This window comes from Carcharhinus amblyrhynchos, chromosome 3 (genome assembly GCF_965287045.1).
Source record: "Carcharhinus amblyrhynchos chromosome 3, sCarAmb.v2.hapA, whole genome shotgun sequence".
Taxonomy (NCBI): Eukaryota; Metazoa; Chordata; class Chondrichthyes; order Carcharhiniformes; family Carcharhinidae; genus Carcharhinus; species Carcharhinus amblyrhynchos.
The window spans coordinates 133,125,255-133,143,100 of NC_137326.1; the positions used below are offsets into that span (position 1 = coordinate 133,125,255).

General features: G+C 46.3%; 1 protein-coding gene across 4 annotated transcripts in view; it reads left to right on the forward strand.

Annotated features, from left to right (window-relative positions):
• The window catches only part of LOC145341139 (neprilysin-like), a 216,495-nt gene that overhangs the window by 8,439 nt on the left and 190,210 nt on the right, over positions 1–17,846 (forward strand). The window contains exons 1-2 of one of the 4 annotated variants that reach the window (XM_080186027.1): positions 10,370–10,707; positions 14,692–14,863. In XM_080186027.1, the coding sequence (XP_080042153.1) occupies positions 10,657–10,707; positions 14,692–14,863 (223 nt within the window). In that variant the 5' untranslated portion in view covers positions 10,370–10,656. Of the gene's footprint in view, positions 1–10,369; positions 10,708–11,007; positions 11,113–14,047; positions 14,070–14,691; positions 14,864–17,846 lie in introns of those variants that run through there. The other 3 variants (XM_080186029.1, XM_080186030.1, XM_080186028.1) reach the window with 3 other exon arrangements.

Genomic DNA, 17,846 nt, shown 5'->3' on the forward strand with positions numbered 1-17,846 from the left:
CCTCTAGGTGCTCCAGTTTCCTCTCACACTCTAAAGATGTGTGGGTTAGGTGGATTTGCCATGCTAAATTGACCCATGGCGTCAGAGGGACTAGGTAAGGTAAATGAATGGAGTTACAAGGAAAGGGCCTGGGTGTGATGGATTTTGATTTGATTTATTATTTTTACATGTATTTTATTTTAAGTTATTGAAAGGGTACAGAGGAGATTTACAAGGATGTTGCCTGGATTGGGAGGCATGCCTTATGAAGATAGGTTGAGGGAGCTGGGACTCTTCTCCCTGGAGAGGTGTAGGTTGAGAGGCGACCTGATAGAGGTTTATAAAATGTTGAGAGGAACAGATAGGGTGGATTCTCAGAGGCTATTTCCCCGGGTTGAAATGGTCGCTACGAGAGGACACAGATTTAAGGTGCAGGGAAGCAAGTACAGAGGTGATGTTAGGGGTAAGTTTTTCACTCAGAGGGTGGTGAGTGAATGGAATCGGCTGCCGTCAGTGGTGGTGGAGGCAAACTCGCTGGGGTCTTTTAAAAGATTTCTGGATGAGTATATGGGATTTAATGGGATTGGGGTATATAGATAGGTCTATGGATTGGTAGGTATTGATGTGATCGGCGCAACTTGTGGGCCGAAGGGCCTGTTTGTGCTGTAGTGTTCTATGTTCTATGTTCCATGTATTAGCAAAAAGCTAAAAATATTGTTTCTTGCGCGAGATACAGGCAGAGCAGACCATTCATAGAGAAGGAAACGAGAGAGTGCAGAATGTGGTGTCATAGCTAGGGCATTGAGAAATGGTAGGTCCATTCAAAAATCTGATGGCAGCAGGGAAGGAGCTGTTCTTGAGTCGGTTGTGGCCAGTGTAGACTCGATAGATGGAATGGTTTCCTTCTGCACTGCAGGATTCTATGATTCTAGAATCATCTGTTTTTCATTGAAATATAACTATGTGATCTTTTACATTGCCTTGAGAGGGCAGACTGGGCATTCGCTTTGCATCTGGTCCAGAAAGTGTTATGAGTGGAGTTACGTTGATGAGGCCAAGAACTTTGAAGTAGTTTCATTGATATTTATAATATCATTGAATAGCTTGGAGCTGAGCATGAAAACAAAACTGATTACCAGAGACACCAGACTGTGGGAGCTTCAGTATGAATGTATGTGATCCTTATAAATCAGCATGTCCTCCTTCCATGCTCAAGGCCATGGATGCTGAATGGGTGATTAACACAGGAAAACTCTCCCTGTTATTAAGACAAACGAATGCGCTTGCAAACGAATCAACATTAAGTTTTTCAACATGAAGACATCTATTTATTTTTAGTGACGGTGCAGTGAGCTAACATGGATCATAGAATCCCTACAGTGCAGAAAGAGGCCATTCAGCCCTTCGAGTCTGTGCCGACCACAATCCCACCCAGGCTCCACCCTCACAGCCCCATGTATCTACCCGGCTAGTCCCCCAGACACTCAGGAGCAATTTATCATGGCCAATCGCCTTAACCCGCACATCTTTGGACCTTGGGAGGAAACCGGAGCACCCGGAGGAAACCCACACAGACACGGGGAGAACATACAGATTCTACACAGACAGTGATCCGAGCCAGGAATTGAACCCGGGTCCATGGCGCTATGAGACAGCAGTGCTCACCACTGTGCCACCATGCTGCCCCACTGTGCCACCGTGCCACCCTGCCACTTAATATTTAATACTTAATAATCGACTGCCTCTTCATATTTTTCAACAAAATTCAAAAACTGCAGAGATTGAAATGTTCTATTTTCCAAAGATGTGCAGCTTAGGTGGATTGGCCATGTGTAATTGTCCCCTTGTGTCCCATACGTGTAGATTAGATGGATTAGCCATGGTAAATTTGTGGGGTAACAGCAGTAAAGGTGGGGGGTCCTTGGGAATACACTGTGTCAGAGTGTCTCAGTGTAGGCTCACAGAGTCATTGAGGTTTACAGTAGGCAAACAGGCCTTTCGGTCTGACTTGTCCATGCCATTCAGTTTTTACCAACAAGCTAGTCCCAATTACCCACATTTGGTCCATATCCCTCTATACTCAGATTATCCAAGTTGTTGTTTAAATGCTTTTAAGAGACAAAATTGTATTCATCTCTACTTCTGCCCCTGGAGCTCATCCCAGACACTCACCACCCTGTGTGAAAAAAAATGTCCCTCTGAATCCTTTTATACCTCTCCTCTCTCATCTTAAACCTCGGCTCTCTCATTTTATACTTCACTACCTTTGGCAAAAGGTATTGACTATCTAGCTGATCTATGCCCCTCATTATTTTACAGACCTCTATAAGATCACCCCTACCCTCCTACGCTCCAGAGAAAAAGTCCCAATCTATCCAGCCTCTCCTCATAACTCAAACCATCAAGTTCCGGTAAACTCCCGGTAAATCTTTTCTGCACTCTTTCCAGTTTAGTAATCGCCTTTCTATAATAGGGTGATCAGAATTGTACACTCAATGGGCTGAATGGCCACCTTGTGCATTGTAGGGATTCTATGCTTTTTGTTATGAAAGGGACAGCACAGTGACACAGTGGTTAGCACTGCTGCCTCACAGCACCAGGGAGCCATGTTCAATTCCTTGGGTCACTGCCTGTGTGGAGTTTGCATGTTCTCCCCGTGTCTGCGTGGGCTTCCTCCAGATGCTCCAGTTTCCCCCCACAGTCCAAAGATGTGCAGGATAGATTGACTGGCCATGATAAACTGCCCCTTAGTGTCAGGGGGATTAGTAGGGTAAAAATGTGGGGTAACGGGGATAGGGCCTGAGTGGGATTAATTTTGGTGTGGGCTGAATGGGCTTCTTCTGCACCGCAAGAGTTCTATTAAAGACTTTGCTGTTACATGCATTACCTTCTGGCTCTGATCTTTGTTGTTCCTTAATTGTTATCTAACTCATATTGGCTGAATGCAATATTTGAATTATTAAGAATCTACTGATGACTGTGAAACCATTGTCGATTGTCGGAAAAACCCATCTTGTTCACTAATGTCGTTTAGGGAAGGAAATCTGCCATCCTTACCCGGTTTGGTCTACATGTGACTCCAGAGCCATAGCAATGTGGTTGACTCTCAACTGCCCCTCCAAGGGCAACTAGGGATGGGCAATAAATGCTGGCCCAGCGAGTGATGCCCATGTCCCACAAATGAATAAAAAAAGAACCAAGCAGGTTTTGCTACATCTGCACCTTCTCTCCATAATGATGCAAAAAGATAATCTTCTAACAATGAGGCATTCTGCCCATGGCACCTCTGCCAAACAAACAATTAGTGGTGTACTTGCTAATGTTTGTTTTGCCACTGTTAACTAATTAGATCTGTTAAATACTTGAATCACAGCCACAGGAACCTTCTTTACACACTAACTTGATTATGGCAATGAGATACAGAGAGCAAAGCAGGGGATATTACATTAGAGCATAGCCACAGAGTAAACTGCTGGTTTAAATTGTTTAAGCAGCATTTTAACAACAAGATCACTGCAGTAAGTGGAAATAATTCAGTGTGTGGAGGAAAATTGCCTTTGTTTTTGAGTGGGGAATTATATAAAGAAATTCAAACCAGAAACAAACACACAGGATTAATTTGCTGCAGTCTTTATCGCAGGCCACATTTCCATAACTGCTTTCTTTAAATAGAAACACTTGCATTAAAATAATACTTTATCACATCTCCCAGAAACATCTCAAGGCAGTGGTTTAGAGTGGCTGTTGTAGGCAAACACATAGGGCTCGTTTTACACACAGAATGATCCACATATGCCAATGAAATGAATGACTAGATCAACTGCTTTGATGGGTGCAGCTGAGGGAGGATATCGTAACCAAGATACCAGGATAAATTCCCTGTTCTTCTTTCTCTGTCCCAGAAGGACTTGGAGATTCTGTCATTGAGCATGTCCAAGGCTGACAGTGGTAGATTTCTACATATCAAAAACATAAATAGTGTGGTAGCACAGCAGTTAGCACTGCAGCCTCACAGTACCAGGGACCTGGCTTCGAATCCCGGCTTGGGTCAGTGTCTGTGTGGAGTTTGCACTTTCTCCCTGTGTCTGCATGGGTTTCCTCCCGGTGCTCTGGTTTCCTCCTACAATCTGAAAGACGGGCTGGTTTGGTGCATTGGCTGTGCTAAATTCTCCCTCAGTGTAACCGAACAGTTGCTGGAGTGTGGCGACTAAGGGATTTTCACAGTAACTTCATTGCAGTGTTAATGTAAGCCTTAGTTGTGACACTAGAGGTACGATGGCAGGTTTTTTACACAGCGGGTGGTGGGTGCCTGGGACTTGCTATGGTGGAAGTAGTGGAAGCAGATATGATAGTGACTTTTAAGGGGTATCTTGACAAATACATGAATAGGATGGGAATAGAGGGAAATGGTCCCCGGAAGGGTCGGGGGTTTTAGTTAAGTCAGGCAACATGATCAGTGCCAGGTTGGAGGGCTGAAGAGTCTGTTCCTGTGCTGTAATTTTCTTTGTTCTTTGTACGAATAAATAAACTTGAACTGATAGATAAACAGACAACACCTTAGTTCATATGGAAAGTGTTGGCTTTAATTGTATCAATTGGCTCAGTACTACACTGGGGCATCAGCATGAATAATACTATTGAAATTCTCAAGGGAGGGCTAAAACCCAGGGTCATCCAACTCTGGCTCCTGCTGTTCCCCAAATTTCATTGCTCCACATGCTCTGGCCTCGAGCTCTGGAATTTGTTCCCCAAACCTTGCTGCCTCTCCAAATCTTTGACCAAGCTTTGGTCACAGAGTTATAGAATCCCAACAGTGCAGAAGGAGGCCATTCAGCCCATCAAGTCTGCGCCAAGCACAATCCCACCCAGGCCCAATTCCTGTAACCCTACATATTTATCCTGCTAATCCCCCTGATATTAGGGTTAATTTAGCATGGCTAATCAACCTAACCCGCACATCCTTGGACTGCTCATCTGTTCCTTTTATATGTATGGTCATGCTCCTGTGACGCACTTCAAGCGTTTTTATTGTGTTAAAGCTGCTATATAAATGCAAATCTTTGATGAGACTAGAAGGCATTGCCAAAGCATATTTCTGCAAAGCTGCTCCTATTCTTCTTCTGGTTGTAACTGCGATTCTGAAGGCTCTCCCTCAGAGGCTCTCTGAAATCACCACTCTGCGGTTTGTATGAAAAAAGGATGGGCATGATTTTTCCAAAAAAACCAAGTGCCCTATAGGCAGGAATATGGGAGCTTTTCCTGCCTGTTTTTTGGGCGAGTTTAGTGGAATAAATTTATGCACTCTATCCACTACACAATCCGCTAGGAGATTTATGCCAATAGGAGGAGTGAGGCCTAATCCCAGCTGAGAAGCCGGCGTCAGACTGCAGAGGGGGCTAGTGCGCATGCGCCGGTCTCCCAGTATACTGATATACTGCTGATGGCCGGCCTCCAATCCACGACTACCCTCCCCGATCCTTGATGCCAGGCCTCTGATCCCTACGCCCATCACTATCCCCCATGCTCCCATGCAGTGTTCACCCATTCCCTCCCCTCCTACCTACCCCACTCCCCCCCTCCCCCGCTATGACCTGAGTCCACTCCCACCTGGTCCTCCCTCGGTCAAGCTCCTCCCCTAGGCTCTGCCCGGTGCCTACTGGTCATCGCAACGGTGCCAGACTGGAACTGCCAGGTTGGCACTGCCCAAGAGACAGTTGCCTGTTGGGCAGTTGCTCCTGAGCTCTCAGAGAGCCTCAACGGCCTCTGGTTCCACCAGTGTGGCCATCATGCCTGATCCCTATTGATGAGAACATATGTGATCCTTGCTGGTGTGATCCTCCACTGGCGGGGGTAGAAACTTTAATGACGTGGACAAATGAGCTCTTGGAGATACAGAGCTGCTTCTGCGTGTGATAGTCAGCGTCACTGTAAGAAATGGACCGGGAAGGTTTGCAACCAGCCGGACACGGGTCACAAATCCCGTTTTGTCCCTCCCGTTGACATTTCCAGGCCCGCTGCACTACTTGAGCAGCTTAGCGGGGTGATTTTGTTGTGTTCGGTGGGATACCTAGTGATATAGAGCAAAAGGCAGAGAAGTGGGCTGGAATTTTACTGCCTCGCCCACCCCAGAATCAAGACAGGCAAGGCACGCGGAATGGCATTGTCTGTTAGCCTCGGGCAAGATCTTATGAACATTGGGTGGGGAAGCAGTAAAATTCCAGTATTTACATTGAACGACAGATCAGATACAATTTGCTGGAGCTGAGGATCAAGCTCGACAGGTGCAATATTTAGATCTGGGTCCAGTGTTCTATGGTCTGCATTTCAAAAGTGCTTCATTAGCTGTAAAAGGAAGGTTGTGAAAAGCAATAGAATCATAACAGTGCAGACGGAGGCCATTCGGCCCATTGAGCCTGCACTGACAATGATCCCACCCACGCCCTATTCCTGTAACCCCACATAGTTACCCTACTGATCCCCCCCCACCTCCGACACTTTAGCATGACCAATCCACCTAACCCGCATATATTTCAGACTGTGGGAGGACACCCATGCAGACACAGGGAGAATGTGCAATCTCCACACAGACAGTGATCCAAGCCAGGAATCGAGCCGTGCTAACCACTGTACACACCCTATATGCAGTATGCTGATGAGAATGTTTGCGGCAGTCAGTGTCCCGTTTGAACTCTGAGCATCCAACACTGTGATTCTGTCAGTTACAGGAACAAGCGTTCACAGCTCCTGAGCACCTCCGGTCCTGGGCTGTCTGTGAGATCAGCACACAACGGGTTAAATCAAATTTCTGTTGAGCACGGGTTGCATGGTGAAGTGAGGCTGTGACAATTATCTCTCCAAAGGCAAGGAGGGTGATGGAATGTGTGAGAATCACCCAGCCCTGTTTGTGACAGTTTGGAGTATGTTAGCTTGATCATCTGTGTTTACAGTAATAAAACGATCAGAAGAGTTTAAGAGGGCAAGATAACCATGGTAACGGGCTGATTAGAAGAGATTGAGAAAGGTTAATGCATGTGTCTGGTTCCATGTTGATATTCTGTTGTCTGATTTATATATTTTTGTTTGGCTATGATTTATTGGTGTTATGTAGGAATGCAAGGATCAGAAGTATGAATATTGTAAGAGATGTGAGTGAACTGTTGCAGAGCATTCGCTCATTGTGAAATTGTGAAGTACAATGTCTCAGTGAAGACCTGGCCCTGCATTGCTTCAATATTGCGTGTTTGTGACCTGATGTTTTTAAGTAATGAGACAAATTTGTACAAGAAAGCAGTCCGACTACAGTAGCTTCTCAAAGTGTGACTCAACTCGCAGAGGGTCCTGCCATTTCTACAACCCCAAACCCTATTTTGTAATATACACCAGATTGATGCCTGGCTAGTTTGTAAACCCAGAAGGGCAATTTTCTAAAGCAACTTAAATGAGCGACCATACTCCTTTGACTGGAATGTCATTATAATCAAGGGTGGCATGGTGGCACAGTGGTTAGCACTGTTGCCTCACAGCGCCAGGGTTCGGGGTTCGATTCTTCACGTAGGTCACGGTCTGTGCGGGCACAGTTCTCCCCATATCTGTGTGGGTTTCCTCCGGGTGCTCCTGTTTCCTCCCACAGTCCGAAAAATGTGCTTGTTAGGTGCATTGGCCATGTGAAATTGCCCCTCAGTGTATCCAAACAGGCACCGGAGTGTGGTGACTAGAGGATTTTCACAATAACTTCATTGCAGTGTTAGTGTACGCCTATTTATGACACTAATAAATAAACTTTAATATTCAAAATTTACTTGCATCTTAAGGGGAAATGGCACCAATTCGTAGTTTTTGCAGTAAAATGGATGGAATAGTGGAAAATGAGGGATAGAAATTTCAAGCATTAAAAGCAGAATTAGATTTATTCAATCTCCATAACTGTTTTTATCTTGAATTTGTACTGAACTAGGGCCAAATGTTTTACAACTAAAGAAGTATTTTGTTAAGCATGGTCACTGGTGTAATGCAGGAAACTATTTTGGTTTCACAACAATTTGCATTTTTATAGTGTCTGTTTTGTTTTTGTTTTGCGTCATTATGACAGTAAAATGTCCCAGGATGCTTCATAGGAGTTCAACAAAACAGAATTTGACACTAAATCACATAAAGTGGTATTAGAATAAGTGGCCAAAAGGTCAAAGGCAATAGGCTTTAAGGGGCTTTAAGGAGACAAGGGTGGAGAGACAGTGAGTTTTGAGAGGGAATTCCAGAGTTTAGAGCAGCTGAATTGCCCTGGGTGAGCAATTAAAATTTAGAATGCGTAAGAGGCCAGAATTGGAAATGCACAGATGTGTTGGAGAGATACAGGGTTGGAGAAGGCTACAGAGATTCATAAACAACAATGAAATACGAGACTTATTTGACACTATTTCAGTAATGTTGGTTGAAGGAAGGTTATTGACCAAGACATCAGGGCCCTCTGCCTTTCTGACCCACACGCCATCAGTTGCTTGTCTTTCTTTTCATTCCGTTTCACTGGTGTTGAGATAGAGGCTCAGTCATGATCTAGTTGAATGGTGGCAGAGTAGGTTTGAGGGGCTGAATGGCCTACTGATCTTATTTCCTATGATCCTCTGTCCTATGTAGTTTTTTTTGTTCATTCATGGAACATGGACATCGCTGGCTGGTCAGCATTTATTGCCCATTCCTAGTTGCCCAAGGGCAGTTGAGAGTCAACCACATTGCTGTGGCTCTGGAGTCAATACAGGCCAGACCAGGTAAGGAAGGCAGATTTCCATTCCTAAAGGACATTAAGTGAACCAGATGGGTTTTTCCGACAATGGTTTCATGGTCATCAGTAGATTCTTAATTCCAGCTATTTTTCACTGAATTCCACCATTTGCCATGATTCGAACCTGGGTCCACAGAACATTATTTGTGTTTCTGAATTAATAGGCTAGCAATAATACCACTAGACCATTGTCTCCCCTGATTAGGGAGGAACAGACATCATTGTATTTAAACAACAGAGGGTAATAACTGTCTGGAACTGTGTTGCTTCCAAGAGTGTAGGGATCCTCTGCAATGATTTTCAGGCTGCAATAATGGATGCTGACTTCACATCTTTCAACAGAAAGCTGAACCCATTCTTGACCCAGAAGGGAAATGGATTCATACCAAATGTTCCCATGGTCAACCCGGACTGGTCTGGAGAGAACATTTTTGGAGTTTCTCCCTCCCTCTTATTTTTGTCATCTTCCAGGGGATGGATGACCTGACTGAGGGTATGGTGTGAGTGGTGAGCAGTCTGTCTATAATGCCCCAGCCCAAGTCAGGAGTGTGATGGGATACTCCCCACTTGCCTGGTGGGCGCATCTCCAACAACACTCAAGAAGGTTGACACCATCTAAGACAAAAGCAGCCCGCTCAATTGGCACCACATCTACAAACATCCATTCCCTCCACCACCGACACTCAGTAGCAGCCGGGTGTAATAAGATGCAGTTCACCAAAAATCCTTAGACAGCATCTTCCAAAGCCAAAACCGCTTCCATCTAGAAGGCCAAGGGCAGCAGAAACATGGGGAACACCACCACCTGCAAGTTCCCCTCCAAGCCACTCACCATCCTGACTTGGAAATATATCGGACGTTCCTTTGCAGTCGCTGGGTCAAAATCCTGAATTTCCTCTCTAACCACATTGTGGGTCAACCCACAGCAGGCAGACTGCAATGATTCAAGAAGGCAGCTCACCACCACCATCAAGGGCAACTAGAGATGGGCAATAAAATGCTGGCCAACCAGTGATGCCCACGAATGAATAAAAACCATCAACAAAGTGTGGGGCAGGTTTGGTGGACCAATTGGATTTATGTCAAGCAAATATAGAAAATGCTGGAAAATCTTAGCAGGTCTGACAGCATGTGGAGAGAGAGTGGAGACCATCTTTGGAGTGTAGATGACTTTCGGCCAAAGTGTGTGTGTGTGTGTGTGTGTTACAGAAAGCTGGCCGGATATAAAATTCTGTCTTTATCAGTGGCATGAAGCGTGTGCCGAGATTTGCAAAGCAGCGGGCACCTGCACCACCGAATTCGCTCGAAATGATCTCCAAGTGTGTTCGCAAATGAAGAGGAGCGAGAGAGGGAGGGACAGGATGAGTGCACAGATGCAAATGAGGTTTAGTACATGCACTGCTATCCTCACAGCCAGCCTGCCTGTTCAGGCTGCGAATCGGCATCTTGCAAACAACCTGAGCTGATGTTGACAGGCTAGCCGGATCAAGGCGATTGAAGCCTCCAGGTCATGCACTCTCTGAAGGAACTTACGTGCCATTCTCGGATTCTTGAAGGCACCGAGCCCCCTCCTCCTTCTCCCTCCCTCCCCCCTCCCCCCCTCCCTCCCTCTCTCCTCCTCATTTCCCTTACGATTCCACGATCATATAACCAGGTTCAGCAATGAGCCCGGACTGGCAGTGTAGTGTCAGCTTACCGTTGGGGATTCAATGCTAGTTGACAAGTCCTGGACGGTCGCAAGTTCGCGCCGGTGATTCCAGAGGATAGAAAGGCCGAGAGAGAGAGAGAGGTGGGGGGAGAAGGAGGGAGAGAGGGGCTGACCGCGGCTTAATGGTGGTGTCTGCAACGCTCTTCTGTCGGATTTTGGGGCACTGATATTAGCACTATGTCTGCTATTGCCTATGTGCTTGGCCAGTGAGATCCAATGGCACAACGTACACTACAGATACCTGGTAAGTTGTGTCTGTGTCTCAGTGATGGGAACAGAGTTCTACACATTGCTTTTTTTTTTGAAAAAAAAATAAAAGGGACCCACATTTATAATGTAGCCGAAATCTCACCCGCTACCTTTTGTTAAAGACTTGTTGCACTCTCGCTATTCAGAGCTGAATGCAAGGAATATTTCATTGTGGTCAGCTTGTATTGTGAGTGAGAGGCGTTCACCTCGACAAGGACTTGGGTTAATGTGTAACAGTTTGTCAAGTATTCAGATTGTTTTGACATCACGTTCATTTGCAAAGAAGGAGGTGACAGCAACTGAACATTGTCCCGGTCCAGTGATTCCGAGGATTTACCTGTCGCATCGTGACCTATCCTACCTGGTGGGGTTTCGAGTTTCCTGGGCAAAGCTGATTTCGGTACATCCAGTGCTCGGGCACCTCGCTGGTTAGAAAAGAAGACGGCAATATTTCCAACCCTTCTCTATAGAGATAGTTAGCCGCAGGGTTACTGAAGGCAGTGTTGTGTGTGTGTGTGTGTGTGTGTGTTAATCCAGTAGTTGTGTTTGAGGATCTGGTGTGTAGTTCTCTTCTGAGGGTCAGTTCAGGGTTGCTCCTTGCCTCGGCGTTGGGTAGGTGAGTTCGTTTCCTTCTTGTGGAGGGTGGCACAGTGGTTGGCATTGCTGCCTCACAACACCAGGGACCCGGGTTTCATTCCCAGCTTGGGTCACTGTCTGTGCGGAGTCTGCACATTCTCCCCGTGTCTGCGTGGGTTTCCTCCGGGTGCTTCGGATTCCTCCTACAGTCTGAAAGACGTGCTGGATAGGTGCATTGGCCATGCTAATTTTACTCTTAGTGTCATGGGATGCATAGAGCGGGGGATTAGCAGATAGATATGTGAGTTACGGGGATGGGACTTGGGTGGGAGTGTGATTGGTGCAGACTCAATGGACCGAATGGCCTCCTTCTGCACTGTAGGGATCCTATGATTCTATTCTATAGTTCCATGACCCGGGTTCCATTCCTGGCTTGGGTCCCTGTCTGTGTGGAGTCTGCACATTCTCCCCGTATCTGCGTGGGTTTTCCTTCAGGTGCTCCAGTTTCCTCCCACAGTCCAAAAGACTGGTTAGGGTGCATTGACCATGTTAAATTCTCCCTCCGTGTACCCGAACAGGGGCCCGAGTGTGGCGACTGGGGGGATTTTCACAGTAACTTCATTGCAGCGTTAATGTAAGCTGACTTGTGACACTAATGGATAAAGTTAAAACTTAAGCCGCCCTCGGGCCTGTGAGGCAGCTGGAGGACAAACGCAAATTACTCCTGCCGGCTTCCCAACCCAGCTTAAAATTGTTAGAGGACAAGGTAATAAGGTAAGTGTAATTTTCAGCCCCACCCGAAGCCAGTCCCCACTCATCCCCCATTCAAACTGGTTGGGTGCGCCTCTGAAATTGACGTAAAATTGGCTATCAGATGTGGTGAAATTGAACGAGGACAGTAGTTGTGTTTGGGGATCTGGGGTGTAGTTCTCTTCTGAGGGTCAGTTCAGGGTTGCTCCTTGCCTCGGCGTTGGGTAGGTGAGTTCGTTTCCTTCTTGTGGAGGGTGGCACAGTGGTTGGCATTGCTGCCTCACAACACCAGGGACCCGGGTTTCATTCCCAGCTTGGGTCACTGTCTGTGCGGAGTCTGCACATTCTCCCCGTGTCTGCGTGGGTTTCTTGGACCATTGGCTCTGTTGGCGTGCTCAGCAGTTACTCTCTCCTACTCACAAATCTGAATCGGATCTCTGGGGGGGGGGGTTTGTAACATCTTATCAATTCTGTGCCCTCTCCTCTAGGGATGGGGACCCCTAAAGCCAGTTTGACACTAAAAGGCAAGTGGTTCTTGCTCATGTTGCGAGCGGACGAGGCAATTCGCCGAATCTAAAACTTGTATTCCCACCAGGAAGATTGAAAAAGGAAACGGTCACTGTCGTATTACTTGCAATAGTCGCGCCCCTCTGTTTCATTGCCCGGGCATGCTGTTATATATGGGATAAAATGTGTTAATCCTGTTACAGTAATTCTTCTTGCTCTACACTTTGGGGAGGTGGGGGGGGACGGACGAAAAACCTGTCCCTGTGTAGATTTGGGGGATTGTCCAAATAGTGGCGACTATGCATTCCTGGATTGGAAACCAGTCTGGGTGTGTGCAGAAGCCGGGGGGACACTGAGAGCCCCGTCGCATAATCAGAATTCTGTCACAAGACGCTTTCAAACGTTATTTCTGCCGGTTTCGCACAGGGTCCGTTAAATAAAAGATCCAGTGAAACAAAGCAGTATCATTTCATTAATTTCCTTTCCTCTCCGAATTAATGCATGTCATATTTTTATGTGATTTATTATTGTCACATGTGTTAGGATACAATGAAAAAAGCATTGTTTCTTGCCGCGCTAAATGGACAAAGCATACCGTTCATAGAATACATAGGGGAGAAGGAAAGGAGAGGGTGCAGAATGTAGTTACAGTCACAGCCAGGGTGTAGAGAAAGATCAGCTTAATGCGAGGTAAATCCATTCAAAAGTCTGATGGGAAGAAGCTGTTCTTGAGTCGGAAATATGCTTTTAATGATGTCTTCTGCATTTGTGTGTGTGTGTGTGAGAGAGACCGGTATTTTAAATGTCACCCCCTCCACTTACTACCCCACATGCACTACCCCTCCCTCCACCCCACAATCTCCCCCCGGATTTTCTCACAAGCCTCAGTATGGTCCCGTGATTTCACCCTCACTATCAAACTTGTGTTCCACGGTTAGTTGAACTGACACCTTCTGTTTACAGGTGCAGTGTACCGAAGGACATGAAAAATAGCGAGCAGGAGTACTGGGTCCCTCCAGTCTGCTCCGCCATTAAGGCTTGTCCTCTGCCCCCACCCCCGATGCCCCCAGCTCCACTTTCCCACCTGCTCCCCAACATCCCTCGCTTACACGAGAGAGCGAAACAAAACATCTCAACATTACAACCATCCAGCAGTTAGGGTGGGGGGTGGTAAGAATTCTAAGCATTCAGGACCTTTTTGAGTGGTGATATTTCTCTTCAAGCACTCAGTTGTAAATGTGGACCCCCCCCCCCTCCACCTCCACGTCCCCTCTTGTTGTAGATTCCTCAGAATGGGGGAACAAGTCATGTATCCTTGTTCAATGCCAAAATACTGATTGAGATATACCTGGGCACCAACACGCACATAAATTTATATATCTATAATAATATAGATAAACCTAATTACTGTTAGTTTTATAATGCTTCTGTTCCGGGGCTGGATTATTACACCAGGTCCATATATCTTGTCTTTCTCCGCTCTCAACACGGTGCACTCCCTCTGCTAGGCTCACTCTCTGTGCGGTGAGTACAGTTAACATCTCTTTCCCGTCCCAACATTTTAAAGTTTGCTGCAAAGTATTTATTTAACGCGGGCCCATTGGGCCCAATTTATTCCCCGATTGATCGCAGGGGGAGTCGGTGTCATTTTATTAATGTTTACAGTGTACAAATCAGTTACCTTGTACATTCAGTCAGGCGTTAAGTTCGAGATCGAATGTTTTTTTTCCCATTTAATTTACAATATTTTAGGGTACTAAAATTGCACTTTATGTCTCTGTTAGTCGTGTTGAAGTAATGACGAGACAAAGTATTCACTTTCCTCATGGCAAGAACATTAATTGAAAAGTTCCTCTAGAAATGCGAATATTTGCTAGCAATTCCTTCTCATCTCAGAAGGAATCCGCAATTAGTTTAGGCTGCTGTTAACGCCACCCTAGATAAATACTGGTCGTTCTAAACTTGGCACATTGTGCATTTTCTTTCAATTATACTGACGCTGTGATTATCTGCAAACTTCAGTGCGCTGGCTTGGAATGACTTTGTGTGTATAACCATTCATGTGGACACTTGGTGGCGGGCGGGTAGGATTGAACACGCCGGGTCGCGGGCATGATCCTTTTAACATCACTGTTCTCGGTCTCAGGTTGTTGTTATGGGCAAGTCTGAAAGCCAAATGGATATAGTTGAAAGGAACCCGCCAAAATCGAAGAAGTCGTGTAAATCCTGGACCTCACTGGAGATTGGATTGACCACCATTGTACTGTTACTCATCATCGTAATCACCGCTTTGGTCGCCTTGTACGCAACACGCAAGGGTGAGTACAGCACGCACCATGTAATGGGTGCATTGCTCACCTGTGTTGTGTGTCTCCATTGTGTGTGTGTGTATAGAATCATCGAATCCCTACAGTGCAGAAGGAGGCCATTCGGCCCATCCAGTCTGCACCGACCACAATCCCACCTAGGATCTATTCCTATCTCTCTATATATTTACCCTCCTAATCCCCCTGACATCAAGGGGCAATTTAGCATGGCCAATCAACCTAACCCGCACATCTTTGGACTGTTGGAGGGAACCGAAGCACCCGAAGGAAACCCAGACAGACATGGGGATAATGTGCAAACTCCACTCAGACAGTGACCTGAGGTCAGAATTGAAACCGGGTTGCTGGTGCTGTGAGGCAGTAGGGCGAACCACTGTGCCACCATGCCGTCCAATAGAGTCATAGAATAGAGTCATACAGCATAAAAACAGGCCTTTCGGTCCATCGTGTCTGCTCAGACCATCAAGCACGTATCTATTCTAACCCCATTTCCTAGCACTTGATGCACAGCCTTGCATGCTATGGCACCTCACGTATTCTTTTTCTTTTTCACTCTGACCTTGATGTTACAAAGCCAATGCTCAGAGTGGACCGGACAAACCCGAGTCCAATCCTTGCTTGCTCCCAATACCAAATTCAAAATCCAATTCATGATTCCCACCCACCCCCGCCTCACCCCCAAGAGAGACAAACAAAATCAAAACAAACAAGATGGCACAGTGGTTAGCACTGCTACCTCACAGTGCCAGGGACCCAGGATCAGTCCCTGTCTTGGGTCACTGTCTGTGTGAAGTTTGCACATTCTTCCCATGTCTGCATGGATTTTCTTCAGGTGCTCCGGTTTCCTCCCACAATCCAAAAATGTGTGGATTAGGTTGATTGGCCTTGGGGGGTTTCAGGGGGATCAGAATAAAGAAAAGTACAGCACAGGAACAGGCCCTTTGGCCCCCCCAAGCCTGCACCGATCACGATATCTGCCTAAACTAAAACTGTATGCACCTATGGAGTCCCTGTCCTTCCATTCCCAACCTATTCATGTATTCATCTCGTTGCCCCTTAAGTGCTGCTATCATACCTGTTCCCACCACCTCCCCGGGCAGCGCATTCCAGACATTCACCACCCTCTGTCTAAAAACATTGCCTCGCACATCTCCTCTAAACTTTTCCCCATGCACCTTAAACTTATGTCCCCTTATTAGCAGGGTAAATATGTGGGATCGGATGGGATTGTTGTCAGTACAAGCTTGATGGGCCAAACGGCCTCCTTCTGCACTGTAGGGATTCTATTATTCAATGAATCTGAAACAAGAACAAAAAAGGTTGGAAACTCTCAACATGTCTGACCGCATCTGTGGAGAGAGAATAGAGCCAATGTTTCGAGTCTGGATAGCTCTTCCTAATTGGAACACAGGGTGAGATTTTCAGGCTGTGCTCGCCCCAAAACCAAAAAATCCCACCCGAGGTCAAATGACCTTTGCAAGGTCCACCTCCCACCCACTACAATTCCCGTGGTGGGCAGGAAAATTCCGTACTGCTCTATTGAAGATCCAAGGTCTGAAAAGACAAGGCATTGCACCCCATCATTGGTTTGAGCTTACAGATCGAAATGCTTCTTAAATGTTGTGAGGGCCCCCACCTCTACCATCCTTTTGGGCAATGAGTTTCAGATTCCCGTCACCCTCTGAGTGATTTTTCACAAGCCCTTCATTTCTCGCCAAGACTTTCATCAACATTCGAGCCCTGTTCTAAGGAATGGTAAACGAGGAAGTGGGTTGGTAATGAAGGTTGGAGTCTTGCGAGATTCCCCGTGATTTATAGCAACAGGGTTAGGGGAGTCGGGGAAAAAAAACAGAAAATGTTGGGTAAACTCAGCACATTTGCCAGCATCTGTGGAAAGAGAATAGACTCAACATTTCCAGGCTGGATGACCCCTCGTCAGAGCTTTATCTCAGGGTAGCCTTTATCTTATGGTCTGGGGAGTCTCTGGGAGGGAGACAGGGGACACAGTCACACAAGCTGCAACTCCCAGAATGGTGGTTAGCACTGCTGTCTCACAGTGCCTGAAACCTGGATTGGATTCCTGCCTTGGGTCACTGTCTTTGCAGAGTCTGCATGTTTTCCCTGTGTCTGCGTGGGTTTCCTCTGGGTGTTCCGGTTTCCTTCCACAGTCTGAAAGATGTGCTGGTTAGGTGCACAGGCCATGCTAAATTCTCCCTCAGTGTACCCGAATAGGCATCGGAGTGTGGTGACTAGGAGATTTTCACAGTAACTTCATTGTAGTGTTAATGTAAGCCTACTTGTGACTCAAATAAAATTATCCTCAGTATCCACTTGTAGAGTCATGGAGGCTTACAGCATTGAAACAGGCCCTTTGGTCCAACTTGTCCATGCCACCCTTTTTTTAAACACCTAAGCTAGTCCCAATTGCCCACATTTGGCCCATATTCCTCTATGCCTTTCATACCCATGTAACTGTCTAAATGCTTTTTAAAAGACAAAATTGTACCTGCCTCTAATGCTTCAGAGCTTGTTCCAGACACTCACCACCCTCTGTGTGAAAAAAATTGCCCCTCTGGACTCTTTCATATCTCTCCCCTCTCACCTTAAACCTATGCCCTCTAGTTTTAGACTCCCCTACCTTTGGGAAAAGATATTGACTATCTAGCTGATCTGTGCCCTTCATTATTTTATAGACTTCTGTAAGATCACCCCTCAGTCTCCTAAGCTCCAGAGAAAAAAGTCTCGGTCTGTCCAGCCTCTCTTTATAACTCAAACCATCAAGTCCCAAACCATCAAGTCCCACAAGATGGCACAGTGGTTAGCACTGCTACCTCACAGTGCCAGGGACCCAGGTTCAATTCCTGGCTTGGGTCACTGCCTGTGTGAACTTTACACATTCTTCCCATGTCTGCATGGATTTTCTTCGGGTGCTCTGGTTTTCTCCCACAGTCCAAAAATGTGTGGGTTAGGTTGA